Consider the following 18,022-nt stretch of genomic DNA (forward strand, 5'->3'; position numbering starts at 1 on the left):
CAGCAACACTCCAAGGTAAACCACAGAAACTACTCCCCCTCAGGTCTTTCTTTAGGCTACACAATTTGGAAATGAACCAGGAATTTTATTTCTTTTTTTCTCTTCCAGAACTCTATCCTGAAGTGGTGGGATATAAAACATCCTTAGGAACACATGAATTGACACATGAGGGGACCCAAATCAGAGGATCTAATGATGCTCAAACAAAGGAGCAGGAAAAAAATTACAAAATTTGCTTTGTACTTAAAAAAATGTTATTTAGAGTATGTTAAAAGTCTGAGGTGTGGGGGTGGAAAAGCAACATAGGTAAATATAGTTAAAATCATCGTCAATTTTGCTAAGCAAATAAAAGATTAATTATGATGTGTAATTATAATTAATAGTAGACTTATGTGCTATCTACAAAGCTAAAGCAATGTTTTATTTCTCATTTTGAAATCCCAGTCATCAGGTGATAGTAGCACTGGTTTGGGATCTCAGAAATTAGGTTGTGCAGGGGAGGGGTGGTGGTGTTAGTAGTAGAAAGAAATCGACTTTTCATTGATATTTGCAGAAGCTTCGAGGGTTGGTTTTAATTAAAGAATGTGACATGTGACAAATGTCTCTTGCCACAGCATGGAACTTTTCATATTGCTGAGCTTTTAACTTTTGGCACTTTTCTCTTTTACTTTCATATGAAAACTGAGAAGCTAGAAGGGTAAGTCATACTCAGAGAATTCGAGAAGAAGCTCACCATGATGTTTTTATGGATGAAGCCGCGGCGGTAGCGTGCTGGTTTCAGATGTGGATATTCCTCAGTGCTCGTGATTTTAATATTCCAGACTTTCTTCCAAGCCTCATAAAGTTGAACGTGGACAGGGTAGACCCCAGAGTGATGAGGGGCCACTGCATAGCCCATGTCAGTAGGAATGCCATGCTCCTGAAACAAATCAAAAAGATAATTGGGGTAACAGAGGGACTTAATAGTTTATAATCTTTTTTTTTATTCATATCGTTCTGTTTTACAGCATGAAGAATGCTTCTGGTGGGAGAAAAAAGCCTCCATTCAGATTCAAAATATCAATTCAACATGTAGTGGTTACATTCCACTTACCAGCTGCACTTCTGTTGCCTGAAAACACTGGTAATGCAAGAATCATGCAAGACATCACCCCTGTCCATAGGGAATTTGCAATTGAGGGAGTATGGGGAATAGAACCCATGCAAAAATATCTATGAGGTAAAATAGAACATAGTGCAAAAAAGAGATGCAGAAATGTGCAATATAAGATCTGGGTAAGTACAATTCAGTTCTGATCGTAGCCCATGGTAATAAAAAGGGAAACTGAAGCAGATTATTCTATATCTCTTTCAGTTGAGAATTTAAAAATAATATTTAAATAGAAATCATGATTTCCTGATTATTTTTCTTCCAATAGTCTAACAAAAGTGTGGGGGAACAGGAATCTAATGATTTTTTAAAGTATAGGTATCCCCTGCACATTGTGACTTTCCCCATTGCGGTTTCTAGATGTATCATAGGTCAACATAAGAAATTAAATGGAAATTTTTTGAGAATTTTGGAGAAGCCATAGATGGCATATAAAGGCCAGTTGAAGACACAGGAAAAAGTTTAGAAACTCATAAATGCAAAAAATTATGGATATTATTATATAATATCAGCATATTTCATCTTTTAATATCATAAATATATACATATAATTTTTTATTATAAACACTCCATACAAAAAAGAAAAAAATAGACTTCTTTGGTACAAAGAAAGGGTCAAAACTTTTACAAGAATTCTCCAGATGGAAGGGGTGGGGTTCCATACCTCTAACATTATGATGTAGAAGGGATTTCTGTAATTTGTTCTGGTTCATATTTACCAATTGCATCTTGTTTTGGTATTAGACATTCCCATGTTTTCCTATTGCTCATAATATCACTGGTTAACCTAAATTCAGGTATTTGCTTCCAACATCAATCAGAATATTCCCTCTCTTCTTCTCGCTGTCTCTGTCTCTCCATATGTATGCCTACTGTGACGCAGGCTGGCACGAGATAAAAAGTGCCAGGATGAAGAGTATGTGAAATTGATCACCTTGACGGGGGATGGGCCCCAGGAGTGGAATTTCGGAGGAGGGGGAGACTCTGGTTTGGAGAACAGTGAGGGTCTCTCAGTCTTGAGAAGCCAAAGAGAGAAGGTGACAAAAAGATTTTCTCATGAGGGTTACCCATTTTTATTTCTGGTGACTGGAAATCTTTCCCCCCAAAACTTCCCAATTGAAGGGACTTTCTGAAGAGAAACCTGAGCGGACTTTACTTCAGCTCCTGTTGCCCAGGGGTGAGTCAACCTGACTTTCTCTCAGGGGGCTCAGGCTGCCAAGGCCAGGGTTCCCTCCAAACTCGAGAAGGGAGGGGAAAGGGTTTAGATAGAGACAGGGACCCCTTCTTCCCACTTTCCTTTTCCCATTCTTCCCTTCCTGTTATTCCTTTTGTATTACCTGATTGAGTTAATATTAAAAGTTATCTGTTCCCCAAGCTGAGTGTGAGTGAATGGATCAAGGGAAGATCTTTTGGTCTTGAGTAGTAGAAGGGGGACAAGAGGGACAAGAGCAAATTGGGGAGAGCAGTTTTAGCTAAGGAGGGAAGGCAGAAGGCGGAAAATCTTCAAACCCCCTCTTCTCTCCCTGAGCCGACCCATTACATCTGCTGTCCCCCCTGTACCCCACTTTGTGAAAGGGGGATCTCCTCTCTTTCCCCGTCTCCATACCAAAAGTCCAAGCTTCCCAAGGGGTACAAAAATTCCTCCTTTTATCTTTTTTTAAGACACTACATACATATATAAAACCATAAATAAATGCATACATATATAGGTATATGTTTATATGTACATATATCAGTATGGAATATTGATGTCCCGTATAGTATATCTCTCTCAGACCTATAATTAGATTTCTAATCTCCAAAAAGTCCTATTTATATCAAGTTTCCCCTTTGCTTGGAAGTCAATAGTTATTTTCATTTTCATAATAGACAATGCTCCCTTTTGCTAGGAATATACATGATTGGATAATATGTTTAAAAATGAGAATTCTTTTTATTTCTCAATCTACCTACCTAGCTATATCTGATGCCTTACTAAGTTTTGTAATTTTTTTCTCCACTTGGTATATGCCATCAGAACTGAAAGATGTCTTATAATAGAGAAAATTATTTATACAAGTATCAGAGGATAGACTTTAAAAATTACTATCAGTATCATTGTTTCATTCTTTCTTATAGGTGGTTTCTCTTATTTTTAAATCTATTTTTGGTTTGAGTTTTCAAAAGTTTCATTCAATTAAACATCCGTTAAACTAGTTTTGTTTTGTTTTGACATCATGCAGTGATGTCTTTAACTTTATTTTTGTACATAAGAGACACCATCATTCCTAATCCATTCTAAGTAGAGTCTCAGTCTTTGAATTTAAGAAAGGAAGATAGCTTCAGAATATAAAAACCTTACCAAAATCAAATATGATGGAAAATGACAAAGTAGTATTGAGGAGAGAATGGAAAATATGCCAAAATGTTAGCATGAAAAAAAACCCATCAATAAATCAGTATCTACTATGTGCCAAGCACTGTCCAAAATACTGAGATTTTTAAAAAGACAAAATATAGTACCTGCCTTCAATGTGGTTGCAATTTAATGGGAGAATCTTACTAGCTAAATCAGAACTTGTCAAAAAATTTAAAAAACAAAACTAGAAGAATAACAAACCTGTAAAATGCAAAAAAAAAAAGTTTTCACACCTATCCCCATTTCTGATCTATCTAATTTCCTTTAAGGCATTTCCCCCCACCCCACCAATATGGAATTTTCAGGTTCTCCAGAGCTGAGTAAAGACCAGCAGAATGAATATCAGGATTACTGCTGTGAGTAGCCAGTAACCTCTCCTACTAATATGCATTCACTGGAACTACTAAAAATCTGGTACTATATTTTTTAAGAGAGCATCTATAGTAATGAACTCATATTTCACTGAAATGTTGGGAAAGGTACAGATGAATGGAGGGAGAGAATGAAAGAATGATATTTTTGTTTTGATTTCATTTAGTATCCTAAATTGTAATAGGAATAGGAGCAAATTTCTGGAAGAGGAGATATAGACAAGGCTGTAAGGCAGAGACTGAGTGATGATAGAGGCTGAGGTGGAGGCAATAACTGGGAAACAGAAAAACACACTTTAATTGGTTTAGATCTGAAGGGATCTTAGAGAACTTAAATCCCTCTTAAATCACATTCCCATATATAAATGTGATAAGTAATGTCATATGGTTTTCTTTTGCATTTCTGCTCCCATAGTTCTTTCTCTCAGTGTGTATAACATTCTTTCCCATAAGTCCTTCAGGAGTATCTTGGCTTGTTGCATGGCTATTAGTAGCAAAGTCCATTACATTGAATTATTCCACAATGTTTTACTTTCTGTATACAATGTTCTCCTGGTTCTTCTCAATTTACTCTGCATCAGTTCTTTGAGGTTCTCCCAGTTCATCCTCCAGATCATCATTCCTTATAGCCCAATAGTATTCCATCACCATAAGATACCACAATTTGTTCAGCCATTCCCAATCAAAAGTTATCCCCTCATTTTCCAATTTTTTGCCACCACAAAGAGTGTGGCTATAAATATTTTTGTACAAATATTTTCCTTATTTTCTCTTTGGGGTACAAACCTAGTAGTGGTATTACTTGATCAAAGGGTATGCATTCTTTCAAAGTCCTTTGCATATAATTCCAAACTGCCTTCCAGAATAGCTAGATTAATTTACTGGCTTGATTTTTGTACAATTGACTGATCTCCTAATGAATTTGAGAGACTAGTTCTTTGTCAGAGATTTTTGTTATAAAGATTTGTTCCCAATTTTTTTACTTCCCTTCTAATTTTGTTTGCATTGGCTTTATTTGTACAGAACTATGCAGACTATAATGTTTTATAACACTTTAAAATTATTTTGTGATTTAAAAACATAACATTTTTGTAATATCAGTAAAATATTTTTTAAATTAAATCTTTTAAAGAGTAACTGACTGATTGACTTTTTATCCACACAAGTGATCTGAGAGCTATAGTAAGGGGATAGTTGACTAGATCACTGAGTAAAATAGTACCATCTAATTTGGCAAAGATTTTTAAATACAAAAACATTTTATCTATCCAAGACAGACACAGGGATGTCCTCATCTGGAAGGCAAAAATGATTAAAATGACCTCTCTAAATTCTTTCCAGCTTGGTACTGTTTCATATTAGAATAATGCTATTGTTGACAACTTCTTAAAAATGGTGCATAGAATGGCATGAAAGCATTACTTACTTTCAATGAACAAATATTTTTACCCATTTAGGTGAAAAAAATCAGTTCAATTAATTTTTATGTCTTATAAATACTAGATTATGTTGTAATTCACTTGTTTATATTTTTATCATCTTAACAATCAACATTAAACAATTCTAAAGCCCAACATAAATATTGCATAGGAATTTCCTTATGGAAGGTATCATAATTTGATTATATGATACTACAGAGTTCCCCAGGCAGTCATCACAGATCTCTCATGCAATAGAAATTCACATTCTTATATCATTTAAAGAGTTTCCAAAATGTGACTCATAAAGTACCTGACTGTAATGAAATAGTATGTGGCCACAGACTGTCTTTCCTTTTTAGAAAATGTTAGAATAATGGTAATGGTTAATTTTTAAAAATTTTCTATATTTGTCATTATGCATTTATAAATCTTGTGCTTAAGGCAATTATTTTGTGATACAAAAAAATAAGTAACAGTCCTATACCTGTTACCCATGCCATACATTGAATATCTTTTCTAGAAGGAAGCAAAATAATCTCTTTGGGGGAATACCTTAAATATGAATCATTTGTCAGAGATTTGTTCAGAGTCTGAGTTCTAGTCTATAGTGAGAGAATAATGGGTCAGAGATGAAAAGGTGTTTGACCACATTGCTTTGAAACAAGCTAGTCTAGCCTGAATTAAGACTGCGAGTATAAAATCAGAGCCCTTTCAGGAAGGCAAAGACCTAGGACACATAAAAAAATAAGTATATTTCAATTGATCCTTACAATAATCCTATAAGGTAGGAAATTTAATTGCTACTTATACATGAACATGCTTGAGGCATAGAGACCTTAAGTAACATGCAGAAGATCACAAAAGAAATACAATAGTTAAGAGATGAACCCAAGTACTCACTTTGGTAGGGATTCTTTTCGGATATGAGTTGGACTGATGGATGCTGAGATACCTCCCAAATCTAAAATTCTGTATTTTTTCAATTTTACAACTACAAATTCAGTACCTTATTTACTATACTAAACTGGCTGTTTCTAGCCTAGCATTATTTGGAGCAATTTGGTATAATGGATAGAGTATAAGATTTGTAATCAGAGAGCTAGGTTTGAATGCTGCCTCTTAGAAAACTTAGTCTCCATGAGCAAGTTGCTTAACCAGTTGTTTTAAAGTAGAGTCCATGAAATCCTGGGTGACTGGGGAATGGACTCAAAGAGATTGTGACTTTCTTCAATGACCACATGATAGCTAATTGGAGGATGGAAAGATGGAGAACATCTTTGTTCCTCCTCTCACCATTTTGCCTTCTTTGTTGTTGCATCAAAAAAAAAAAAGACCTCTTAATCCAAAATTTGTCATACCTTCCCACAGTCTTTCCTTGATAGTGAATGAAATACTGTATAGAGTGGTGACAATGAATAAAACCCACTTTTCACTCATCCCTAATTCTCCCTTCATACAATTTATTTCCTTCTTTTTTCATGTGGGAAGATATGAGCAGCACAGGATGAACAGGCAGGGATGGATTCCAATTCCCTATTGACCACTCTTCCCAACCATCTTTATTTTAAACTTCTCTATCTCTCTGGAGGGTGGAGTTATTATTTTACTTTTTCTAATTTTCAAACTCTTCTTTATCTTTGACTCTTTACTCATTAACAGGATTGTCTTCAAATTTCCCAATAATGTCTGTATTTCTAGTCTCAAATCCCAGAATTTTTTTTTACTCAGTCCTCAACCCTCACAATGTCTCCGCAGCACTTAACATCATTAACTATCCTTTCCTCCTGGGTTTCAGCTTTGGATTGTCATAAACTTCTCTTTCTTGGTTCTACTCCTACCTGCTTGATGACACATTTCATAGTCTCCTTGGCTGGATATTCACTCAAATCATAATGCATTACAGTTGGTACATCCCAAGGTTCTATCTTGGGTCCCCTTCTCTTTCTGTGTATTCTTTCACTTTATTAGCTCTTTATTGCTTTGACCATCATAAATGTCTAGGTAAATCTATATATCCACCCCCAATAACTCTCCTGAACTCCAGACCTTGAGCATGGACTCACTCTGCAACAATTTGATGGCCCAGTAGTATATCAAAACCAGTATGTCAAAAACAAAATTCATTAAATTTCACTCCATACCCCACCTCTCTTTCAAACTTCCCTATTTCTCTTCAAGACACCCCCATTCTATTTACTTACTGAGATACCATCCATTTCAGGTTCCTACTATCTAGTTTATTATAATGACCTCTTTAAAAAAAAATCCTTACCTTTCATCTTAGAATCAATACTGTGCAATTGGTGTCAAGGTAGAAAAAATGGTAAAGGCTAGGCAATGGGTATTAAGTGACTTGTCCAGTGACACATAGCTAGGAAGTGTCTGAACCCTCTTTGAATCCAGGACCTCCTGTCTCTAGGTCTGGCTCTCAATCCACTGAGCCACCTAGGTGCCTCCCAGCATTTCAAAATCTAATATTTTTTCCTCTCATGGAAAAAAAAAGTTGTCTGCTAATGTTTTTATGCATCAATCCAAAGCCATTATCCATAACATTTACATGTCTATATAAAAATTTCAGCTGCTAAAATGTCTAAACTCTTATTTTCCATGGAGTTTTTATTCTTTAAACTCAAATTAAAGTATTTTTGTTTTTCTAAGTATGGTGGAACTAAGTACTATAAAATACACCGTTGAAAGGGGGAAAGAAATAAATGCTACCTGGATTATAGCATACAAACTGGAACTGCAGTGATAATATACTCAATGAAAACTATGGGGCTCCAATCACAATAAAGGATAGCCATTATCACCATCTCAGAGATCGTGCTAAGAAATGGGAAAGCCTATGGAGAAAAGGAAGGTGGAAGTTCCTCACAACAGACATGGAGTTCAAAGTTACTAAGAATATAGGTAGTACTTAGAGAACTAAAGAAATTGCAAGGCAGTTTTACATGGTTATAAGAGCCCATACTTTCAGGTATGTAGTACAATAAGAGTATTGATCAGTGTGTAGGGGATAGGTTTATTTTCCTCAAAATGATCTAGTCAAATTTGTTAATTACTTTGCTTCCTCCTCCCACATTTTTAATATCAAGAAGGGAAAATGGAGGGTTTTGTTTTGGTTGATTATGCATATTTCCACAAGAATTCTTTTCCCTTTACTTTGTTTTAGAGGAGAAGGGAAGATTGGGAGGAAAAAAAATTGGTTTAATTGCAAATAAAAATAAAATTGAAGTTGTTTATAAAAACATACATAATTGGAAGGTTTACATGTTGCCTGTTTTGTTTGCTGTTACCACACTGTCATTTCTCACTTGTCTCTAGTTTTCAATCAAAAGAAGATGGAGGAACATATAGCTTCAGTGACTACCATCTATTTGTCTCCTTGAAGAATTCTATTCTAACATTCTTTTGAGGAAACTGATTTCCCTCAAGCTTCCATGGCATACCTACCCTCTGTCCCTGCTGCCACACTTTAGGTGTTTCCTATTGAATTGATATTATGGCTCTGCCAAAATTCACCATATAGTCTAGGCCTGTGAATAATTCAGAGTAGATGGGAAAGTATTCAGAAAAAAAAAAAAACATGCCAAAGATAATTCAAAGATTTATGGACTTATGACTTAAGTCAATCATTTAATAAGCACACAAGTAAATGAATAAATAAATAGGATTTTTAACTGCTTATAAAAGGAGAAGGTAAACTAGAACAAAAAGGGATAATCAAGGAAGCTAGATATCTAGAAAAGGATACTTAGACTCCCATATTTCACTGAGATTGCCTTGAGAGATAGGTGACTCAGTATAAAATCAGTCATATTTTATTTAGTACTCTGAAAAAAAGTTCATTTTTACTTTTATAATATATCTATATTATAGATATAGATATAATATATCTATATATATATACTTTTTTCAGTGATTTATAAATGAAAACAGTATAATAAAATCAGGTGCTTTGAAACCACTGCCAGTTATTCCTAGTAGAAAGAATGGGCAATGACTTTGAGGAGCACATCCTTGTTACTGTAAAATCATTTGCTGTTAAATATTTTGCATACTGTTGGAGGTTAGGGGCCTTGTGCCTATTTATGATTTCTTGGGTGTTTCTTTTTTTTTTAATTCAGCCCATTTACCAATTCATTTGAATGGATCATCTCATAGTGTGAAGTCACTGAAAATTAGCTGGCCTTGACTTTAGGAGTTGAGTTTGAATGTTAGTTTTGATATAATGTATGTGACTGTAGTCAAATTATTTAACCTTCTCAAGTGTGTGTTAGGGAACACACTCTGACAACCATAAAGGGTTTTTAAGTTAGTATTATTGTAAAATTTGGCTAATTAGTGCTTGGAAAATAATTTCTGTGCTTAGTACCATTTAAATGTAAGGCATTAATTTACTCTATTCTTAATATCTATTGATATATTATAAGCATTTAAGAAAGATTTTCCTAAATTATACATTCAAATATCTCTGAAATAGGAAGAGAAATACAATGCAATTTTAATTATGGCAAAACAACAAAAAGTAATGTTGTACTCTCTAGATAATAACTTCCTATAAATATTTCTCCACAGTAGAAAAAAAAAGCCAAGCAATTCAGAATTCAGCTATTATAACCAGCACAATGAATCCTGTTACTGAATAAATCATTAATGTTTATCATTATCCTTGATAATCTGTCTTTGTTAAACTATGGTTAGTAATTAAGGATGGTATTTTAGTTTTAACGATTGTTTCCATTTCAATCTCTGTGCAACAGAACCTTTTAATTTTCACTAATGACTCAAAGACACTGCCTATTTCCATATTTCACAAAGTAGCACACATGCAAACAAATATAATTAAAAGAGACAAAAACTACTGAGTTAAAGAAATGTTTGACACTGGAAAACAAAAAAAAACCCCTTGTAATAAAGATTATAATATAATTTGGAAACACTTTAGGCATTTGACTGATATTGTTCATTTTATTTACCTGCATTGTTTTAAAAGCAGTGGTAATTCATTTTGAACTCCGGACATCATTGTGAATTTCGGCTGAAAATTCACAACAGTTTAAGTAAAAAAATATCAATTCTATTTATTAATTATGCTCCATTTGGAAAATATTAGCCTGACTGTGGACATGTAGTCTGGAAATTGTTCCTAACAATGTCTTAGGATGAAAGTCCTATAGCCACATATATTAAAGACCCAAAAAAGAAAATTACTGTCGCCAAAGGCTTTGACAATGTCCAAAAGTTAAACATTAGAAACTCCTATGATTTGATTAGTGTTAATGATGTTACAGAAGAGACATTACCATCTGCTTTGTTACCACATCCTTAAAACTCTTGTTCCTTTCCATATGATTGACAGTTTTAACCTTCCATATATATGTTATATTGTCCATTAGAATATGAGTCCCTTCACAAAGAGGGCTTTCTGACTTTACTATTGGTATTGACATAGCTTAATATAGTCCTTCAAACATCATCAATGTTTAATAATAACTTCTTCATTTATATTATAAAAAATGTCTCTTCTAGGATAAAGAATTTTGAATTGAAATCTCTATAAGCTGTGAGCTTTCATTTGTTTTTGCTTATTTGTACCTTTTTTCAAAGCCTTACCTTCCATCTTAATGTCAGTATTGTGTATTGGTTCCAAGGCAGAAGATGTGTTGAGGGCTAGGCAATGATGAATACAGAGGTATCAATGATAGAGATTGTAAGAGAGCCTGGTGGCTCCAGGATAGGCTCTGAAGATGACAGGTTAGGGTTTCTGGTAAGGTACTCTCCTGAGAGTGGCTTTACTCATAGAGGAAAAGATAGAAAATAATTGTGATCATTCATAATTCAGGATATGACAATATATCATGACTTTCAAACAAGAAAGCTGCCTGAAGTAGAATGTCCAGCTCCATCATAAAAACTTCCTGATTTTCATACCAAATCAAATAATAATAATGAAAGATATCTATGAGAAATTATGGTGAATTCTCACCCTCCATCATTTCCCAACTTCAGAAGATGTCAGAAGTTGGAAAGTACAAGGAAAGTAGGGGAAGACACCATTGCCAGCAGAGAATACCCTCCACAAATGGCCAAAAATTGTCAAAGACACATGAAGCGTGTTAGACTCTGTCTTCTAAGGAAATTATATGAGAGGGCTTCCTTCAGAAAGCTCCAGGGAGTTCAGAAAGCCCCATTGTAAGAACTTTGGAAATGCTAAGGACCAGAAATTACCAGAACTAGGAACAAAAACCAATCTGGTTCCACAGAACTGAGATTGGGGCATGCCAGATCTTAGTGGAATTTGGAATACAAAAAGTTCTTCCTTATTCCCATCTTCTGGATTTAATATACTTATCTCTCAACAAACTTAATAACCCATTAATGAAATACTCAGAATTATATATATATATATATATATAACATATATATTATATATTCATCTTTGGGTTGTATATGAAATGACTTCCAAGAAAACAAGTTTGTGATGAATATTTTACTGGAAGGCTTTGTCAAGATAAATAGCAAATTAATCAACAAGCGTTGAAATTGTCAGCAAATTTGAAATATAAAGAATCGTAATTAAAGTTAGAACATGTTCATTCAGTATAGCTTTTTATTTCTTTCTGATGAGTAAAGTAATGTCCAGAGAATTAGATGATTTGCCTGGGTTTATAATATACTTAATGGCAAAGCCAGGGCTAGAGTCTGGTTTTCCTTCCAATTTTGTATTCTTTCAAGAACAGCACTCTAAAATAGTCCATTGTAGCAGAATAGCAACTTGTTGGCAGTACCAACATAATAAAAAAAGTTAAAGAGTTTTCAGTGAAGATAGAGAACAATTTGTCTTTGATATATAGAACCGATAGGCTACTTAATGACATGAACTAAAGAGAACAAGCTACAAATAACTCAGAGAAGAATCAAAGAGAGGATGTATAAAGTTTTCCTCTGGGATTACACACTGAATGAAAAAGTATAGTAAAATATACAGACACTGCTACAATGCTAAACTTAAGATAACCAATCACATAATGCAAGAAAAAATGAGGTATCCATATATACTGGAATGGAAAATCAAGGTCTCATGCTTCCACTTTGAAAACAAAGGACATTGTGGGGCTGATCCAAGGACAAAACTCTTTGGTCACTGGTAGAAATTATGGAACATACTATGAAATGGAATGGCATACTAATGATTTATAGATAGATAAGGGATGTCAGGAAGGATATGTTCTTGGTGGAAAGTAGAAACATATTTGTATAATTTTATTAACTATGTGCCCCAAACAAGTCCTATTTGCTTCAAAATTCCTTATCTACGTAGAATATGAAAGTGGAATTTCAGCTTTAAATATTGAGATATATTTTCCATTTCTGTTATGAAAATTAATCAAATTTCAATAATAATGTAGAGTCTAGTAGATTTCTTGCCCACAAACTACATGTGAAACTAATTTGAAGCTAATCTATTTATTTGTTTCACACTTAGCTAGTGTGTTGCTAATACCAGCTGCTATTAATATCACATCAAAGTCACAGTTTCCAGATAATATTAGGTAGTTTCTTTAATTCTCTAAAGATAACTCAGAGGAAAATATATGGGAACAAAAGGATATAATCCGAGTGATAAGGACTTAGGAACTTGATGAATGGAACAAATAAGAACCAGGAATTAGAAACACAAATCTATATCTATCTACGTAGCATATGTATTACATACATATAAATATATACTCATGTATGAATAGTCATATGTATATTCTATTATAGTCTATTGTGCCTTAAAAAGGTTAAATTTTCTTCTCCAAGAAGGAACTCTAATTATGAGTAGGAAAACAATCATGATATCCCTTAAATATAATAAGGTTTCCTTAACATAGCACAAAACGTAATCCTTAATAATCTGCTAAAATGTTATCTATATCAATGATTCTACTAATTGGTGGGACAATTCCATTCTATTGGTATCTGTATAAGTTTATGGGAAAGTATACCATTTTCTTTTATTTCTATCAGTTATCTTTAAGGTCTATTTTTTTTTAAATTCCTTCATTCTGTCTTTTTTAAGATCATATGGAGCTAATCATCTTCAGTTTTGTGCTGTTAATTCTTAGATCCTTATTTTCTCTAATCATCAAGTCTCTGAGTCTTTATCAGTATGATTACATCCTTCTCTTCCCATATATTTTCCTTTGAGTTATCTTTGGAGAATCAAACAGACTACATGATATTATTTGGAAACTGTGATTTTGCTGAGATACTAATAGCAAATGAACATGGAATTAGCAAGAATTTTGCATGGTAACTATGTGGAATTTGGAAACAGTCAGGTTTAAAGTATTAAATTTTTGAACTGATAGATGATTTCATTAAAAAAAAAAACAAGTTATAGAGTGGAAAATCTGTTTTTAAAGTTTGGAAGGGACCTATCTTGGAGATTATGTGTCCAACTCCATTTGACTTGTGAAAAAAATTAAGACTTAGAGAAGTTTTGACAACCAAAGTCACATGGCAAATGAATGCTGATCAAACTTGGATTTGAACTTGGGATCTTCTATCTTTAAGGTCCAATGTGCTTTTTCATGTGATACTAATTGTCAGTGTGGCAGCAGTTGTCAGTATCTTGGATGGTGAAGTGGCATAAATTAAAATCTGTATTAAAATTTATAAAATTGAATGTCAAATTAATTAATGTCCCAAATAAAAAGTAAAGTAAATTTACCTATATTGACAATGGCTAATGTCAAATTAAGGGACTGATCCTAAACAAATAGTGGATGTCTGATTGGATAATAGTCTCAAACCCACAAATTTACATAATCATGCCAATGGCAATCAGGGGATCATATTGCCTATGTGTTACAAAGAGATAGCATGATATAATGAATATTTTGCTTGTAGTAAAGAAAAAGTGAGTTCAGAATCTCCTTCTGGTCAATTTCTCTGAATCTTAGTTTTTTATCTATAAAATAGATAAGATATTAGCTGTATTACTTTCTCCATCAGGTTTTTATAAAGTTCCCATGAAATAATTGTGAGTTCCTTAAGATCAGAGACTGTCTTTTGCCTCCTTTTGTACCCTTTCATGCTTAGCACAGTGCCTGGAACCTAGTAAATACATAATAAATGTTTGCTGATTGGTTACAATTTTCACAAACATTAATATAACAGATAAGTTGCAGTTGATATTATACGAATAGAGGAAGTTTCTTTATGATTCACTGTAGAAAATTCCCATTGTTGGAACTCCCTTTAAGAGTTGCAATGAACAATTTCTATTTTGCATATACGTATGTGTGTCCATCTTGCCTCCCTTTTAAAATGTAAACCACTCAATGACAGGTACAATTTCTCATTTGTCTTTGCATACCTATAGTCTAGCATAACCCTTAGATTATAGATATTTTTGTCTTTCAATCTTTTTAGTCATGTACAACTTTTCATGACTCCATGGACAATAGCTTATAAATACTGGGTATGAGATTTTCTTGGAAAAGATACTGGAGTAATTTCCCATTTACTTCTCTAGTAGATTAAGGGAAACAGAGGTTAAGTTACACAGCTTGTAACTGTCTGAGGTCAAATCTGAACTCAGCCCTTCCTGACCGTAAGTCAAGAGCTCTATCCATGATGCTAGCTAGCTGCCTCGTAGTTTATGGTAGATAATTAATAAAATGATGACCTCAAAGATAAGACCAAGAAGATTGCCTGATAAACATAGATATTAAATGATTTGCCTCGGGCTCTAGTCACTAAATCTTAGAGGCAAATTTTAACTCATGTCATACTGATTTGATTCCAAGCACTTGATTCCATTCATCAAACCACATTGCCGCTTAGTTATTATTATACATATAAAATATTAAATAGTGATGTGTACTCTATTACCCAAACTGCCACCATCTAATAGAAATAGGTAGAATTCACATTCAATTCCTCCCTATAGGCAGGAAAGTAATTTGCTTACATTAACAAGAAATAACAATTTGGAGGATATAACAGTAAAACTCCTTTAAAAAGTCCTCCTATCTACTCTCTACTTACCCAAATCCTAACCATCTTTCAAGGTTCAGCTTAAAATCCATCATCATAATGCTTTCCATTCCATAGTGAACTATTCATACTGTGTACTCCTATAGCCATCATAGACTAAAATAGTTGCTTAAATATTAATACTTATGGCCTCTTTTGTTTTTTAACTATCACTAAAATTTAGCTATGCCATACCCCATCTACATTCTAAATTTCACGTGAAATGGCTCTACATCTTATATTTCCTAATATTATACACAGAGACTTGCACAATCACTTTTATACAGATGAAAAACAAAAGTTTACTGACTGATGAATTAGAGGAAGGCATCGTGCCAGATGAACTAAAGAATGATTTTTTTCTACCTCATTTCAATGATTTCAGTAGATCAAATGCATAACAAAGCCTGCAGTACACGTTTGACAAAATATTCTCAACAAATGCTGAATTAAAGAAATGATCCCAAAGGATAAAATAGTAATATGAGATCCAGGATAAATCCATCTTAATTATATGACTGTTAGCTAAAATAGATATGAGTTTTTGCCAATGGTTTTCAGTGAGTATATCATTGATTTATTGAGCACTCACTCTTTGGGCTAAATTGATTTATCGAACACTATTCTCAGACCCTGGAAGCTACTTTCAAATGATGCTTTAGTTGAAATAATAAATAGGGACATTCCAAGCATATTTTTTGCATGAACCACTGCACAGTCACATGAAGAGAATACATTTAGCTTCATTAAGTTCTAATGAGATAGATGGGAAAGAATCTCAGCCATTTGCCCTTTAGAAATCAATCAGTAATTTTTCTTGAGTGCATAATCTGTGTTTAGAATTGAGCTATGCATAATGGGAAATAACAATGAATGAGAGATATAGAAAAAGGAAAAGATACAGAACCTGCCATATCATTTGCAATCAGCTTGATGAAACAGACCTAAATTTAAGCAATTCTAATGTTCTGTCCCATACTCACTTCATTAGCAAGGATGACAAAAAAAAAGGAAAATGTTAATTAAATCCAAGAGGGGTTGTAGAAAAAGACACATTGATGCATTATTGGTGTACTTGTTAATTGGCACAACAATTCTGGAAATTTGGTACAAGAAATTTCCTAAATATTATATGCCCTTTGATTCAGCTATATTACTCCTAAGTCTATAATCAAAAATAGATAAAAGAAAGAAGAAACAGTTTTACAAGTACACAAATGTTTGTGTGAGGTCTTTTGGTAAAACAAAACTGTGGAAACTAAAAGCACATTCATCAATTGGGAAATGGCAGATCAAATTTTAGTATATGAATGTAATAGAATACCATTGGGCTGTAATAAGTGATTCAAGAGATTATTTCCAAGAGACATATAAAGACTTACAAACTAATTCAGAGTGAAGCCAGAAGACACAAGATATCTAATATTTCAATATTAGAAAGAAATGTTCAGATTTGTTTTAAATTTATGAAGAATAAAATAAGGAAAATCATTATAATGTATCTTATAACAATAACAGTACAAAAATAAATGATTATCTGTGAAACCAGTGGCCAGGTGATAAATTATATCAATTGCTTCCTGAAAGAAAAGTGATGAATTTGGTATATATATATAATATAATTTTTGAACACAGTTTATGAGGGAATTTGTTTGTGCTGGATATGTACAAAGAACTATTTTAAAGGAATTTTTTTAAAAATAAGAAAAGGGACAAAATGGATTCAGGTAGATTTCTGTAGATGTAAAAAATTCCTTTAAAAATAATGCACCAAAAGGATTAATAACTTTGTAACAAAATTAGATAATATTTACTTACATTATATAATTTTTGTACATTATTCTATAACATACAACATTTAATTACAAAATGAATGCAAGAAATAAAAGTACTTTAAGGTATTATGCAAAGAGTTAGACCAATGATGCTTAGAGTAAGTGAAGATGTAGTGGTATTTGATAGGGGTCTTGAAAGACCTTTAGTTGTTTTTTTTTTTCAGTTTGGAGGGAAATAAGAAGATACTTTAAGTTTGGCAAACAACATTGGAAAAGATCCAAAGTTACAATTTGGAACAGTATGCTCTGGAGTTAATGATTCAATATAGTCGCCAAGATGAAAAAGACTGTACTGACCATAAGTGGAAGTAATATTGGCTAGATTACAGATGACCTTCATCCAGAGATTACAGAAGGCCTCAGAAGAAGGTTTATACTTGAGTCAAAACACAGTTAGAATCACTAAAGATTCTTTAGTGTGGGAGAGATACATTAAAAATGTTTTTCTTTGGAATAAATAGAGATTTCCTTAAAATCAGAAATTATACATACTTAAAACCATCAGCAAGTATTATCTATAATGTGAATAAACTAGAAACCTTAACAATAAGATCAGGGATGAAGGAATGATATTTATTATTACCACTGCTATTTAATATTGTACTAGAAATGCTAGCTAGAGCAGTAAGAGTAGAAAAAGAAATTGAAGGTATTAGAATAGGTAACAAGGAAACAAAATTATCACTTTTGTAGATGCTATGATGGTATATATAGGGAAACCCAGAGAATCAACAATAACAACAACCAAAAAAAAAATAGAAAAAATTAGCAAGTTTATCAAAGTTGCAGTATACAAAATAAAGCCACACAAATTA

General features: G+C 33.2%; 1 protein-coding gene across 1 annotated transcript in view; it reads right to left on the bottom strand.

The window, feature by feature from the left end:
• The window catches only part of LOC100011021 (bifunctional heparan sulfate N-deacetylase/N-sulfotransferase 3), a 230,393-nt gene that overhangs the window by 100,644 nt on the left and 111,727 nt on the right, over window positions 1-18,022 (bottom strand). The window contains exon 5 of the mRNA XM_001362764.4: window positions 734-919. Within this exon, the coding sequence (XP_001362801.1) occupies window positions 734-919 (186 nt within the window). The remainder of the gene's footprint in view (window positions 1-733; window positions 920-18,022) is intronic.

This window comes from Monodelphis domestica, chromosome 6 (genome assembly GCF_027887165.1).
Source record: "Monodelphis domestica isolate mMonDom1 chromosome 6, mMonDom1.pri, whole genome shotgun sequence".
Classification (NCBI taxonomy): domain Eukaryota; kingdom Metazoa; phylum Chordata; class Mammalia; order Didelphimorphia; family Didelphidae; genus Monodelphis; species Monodelphis domestica.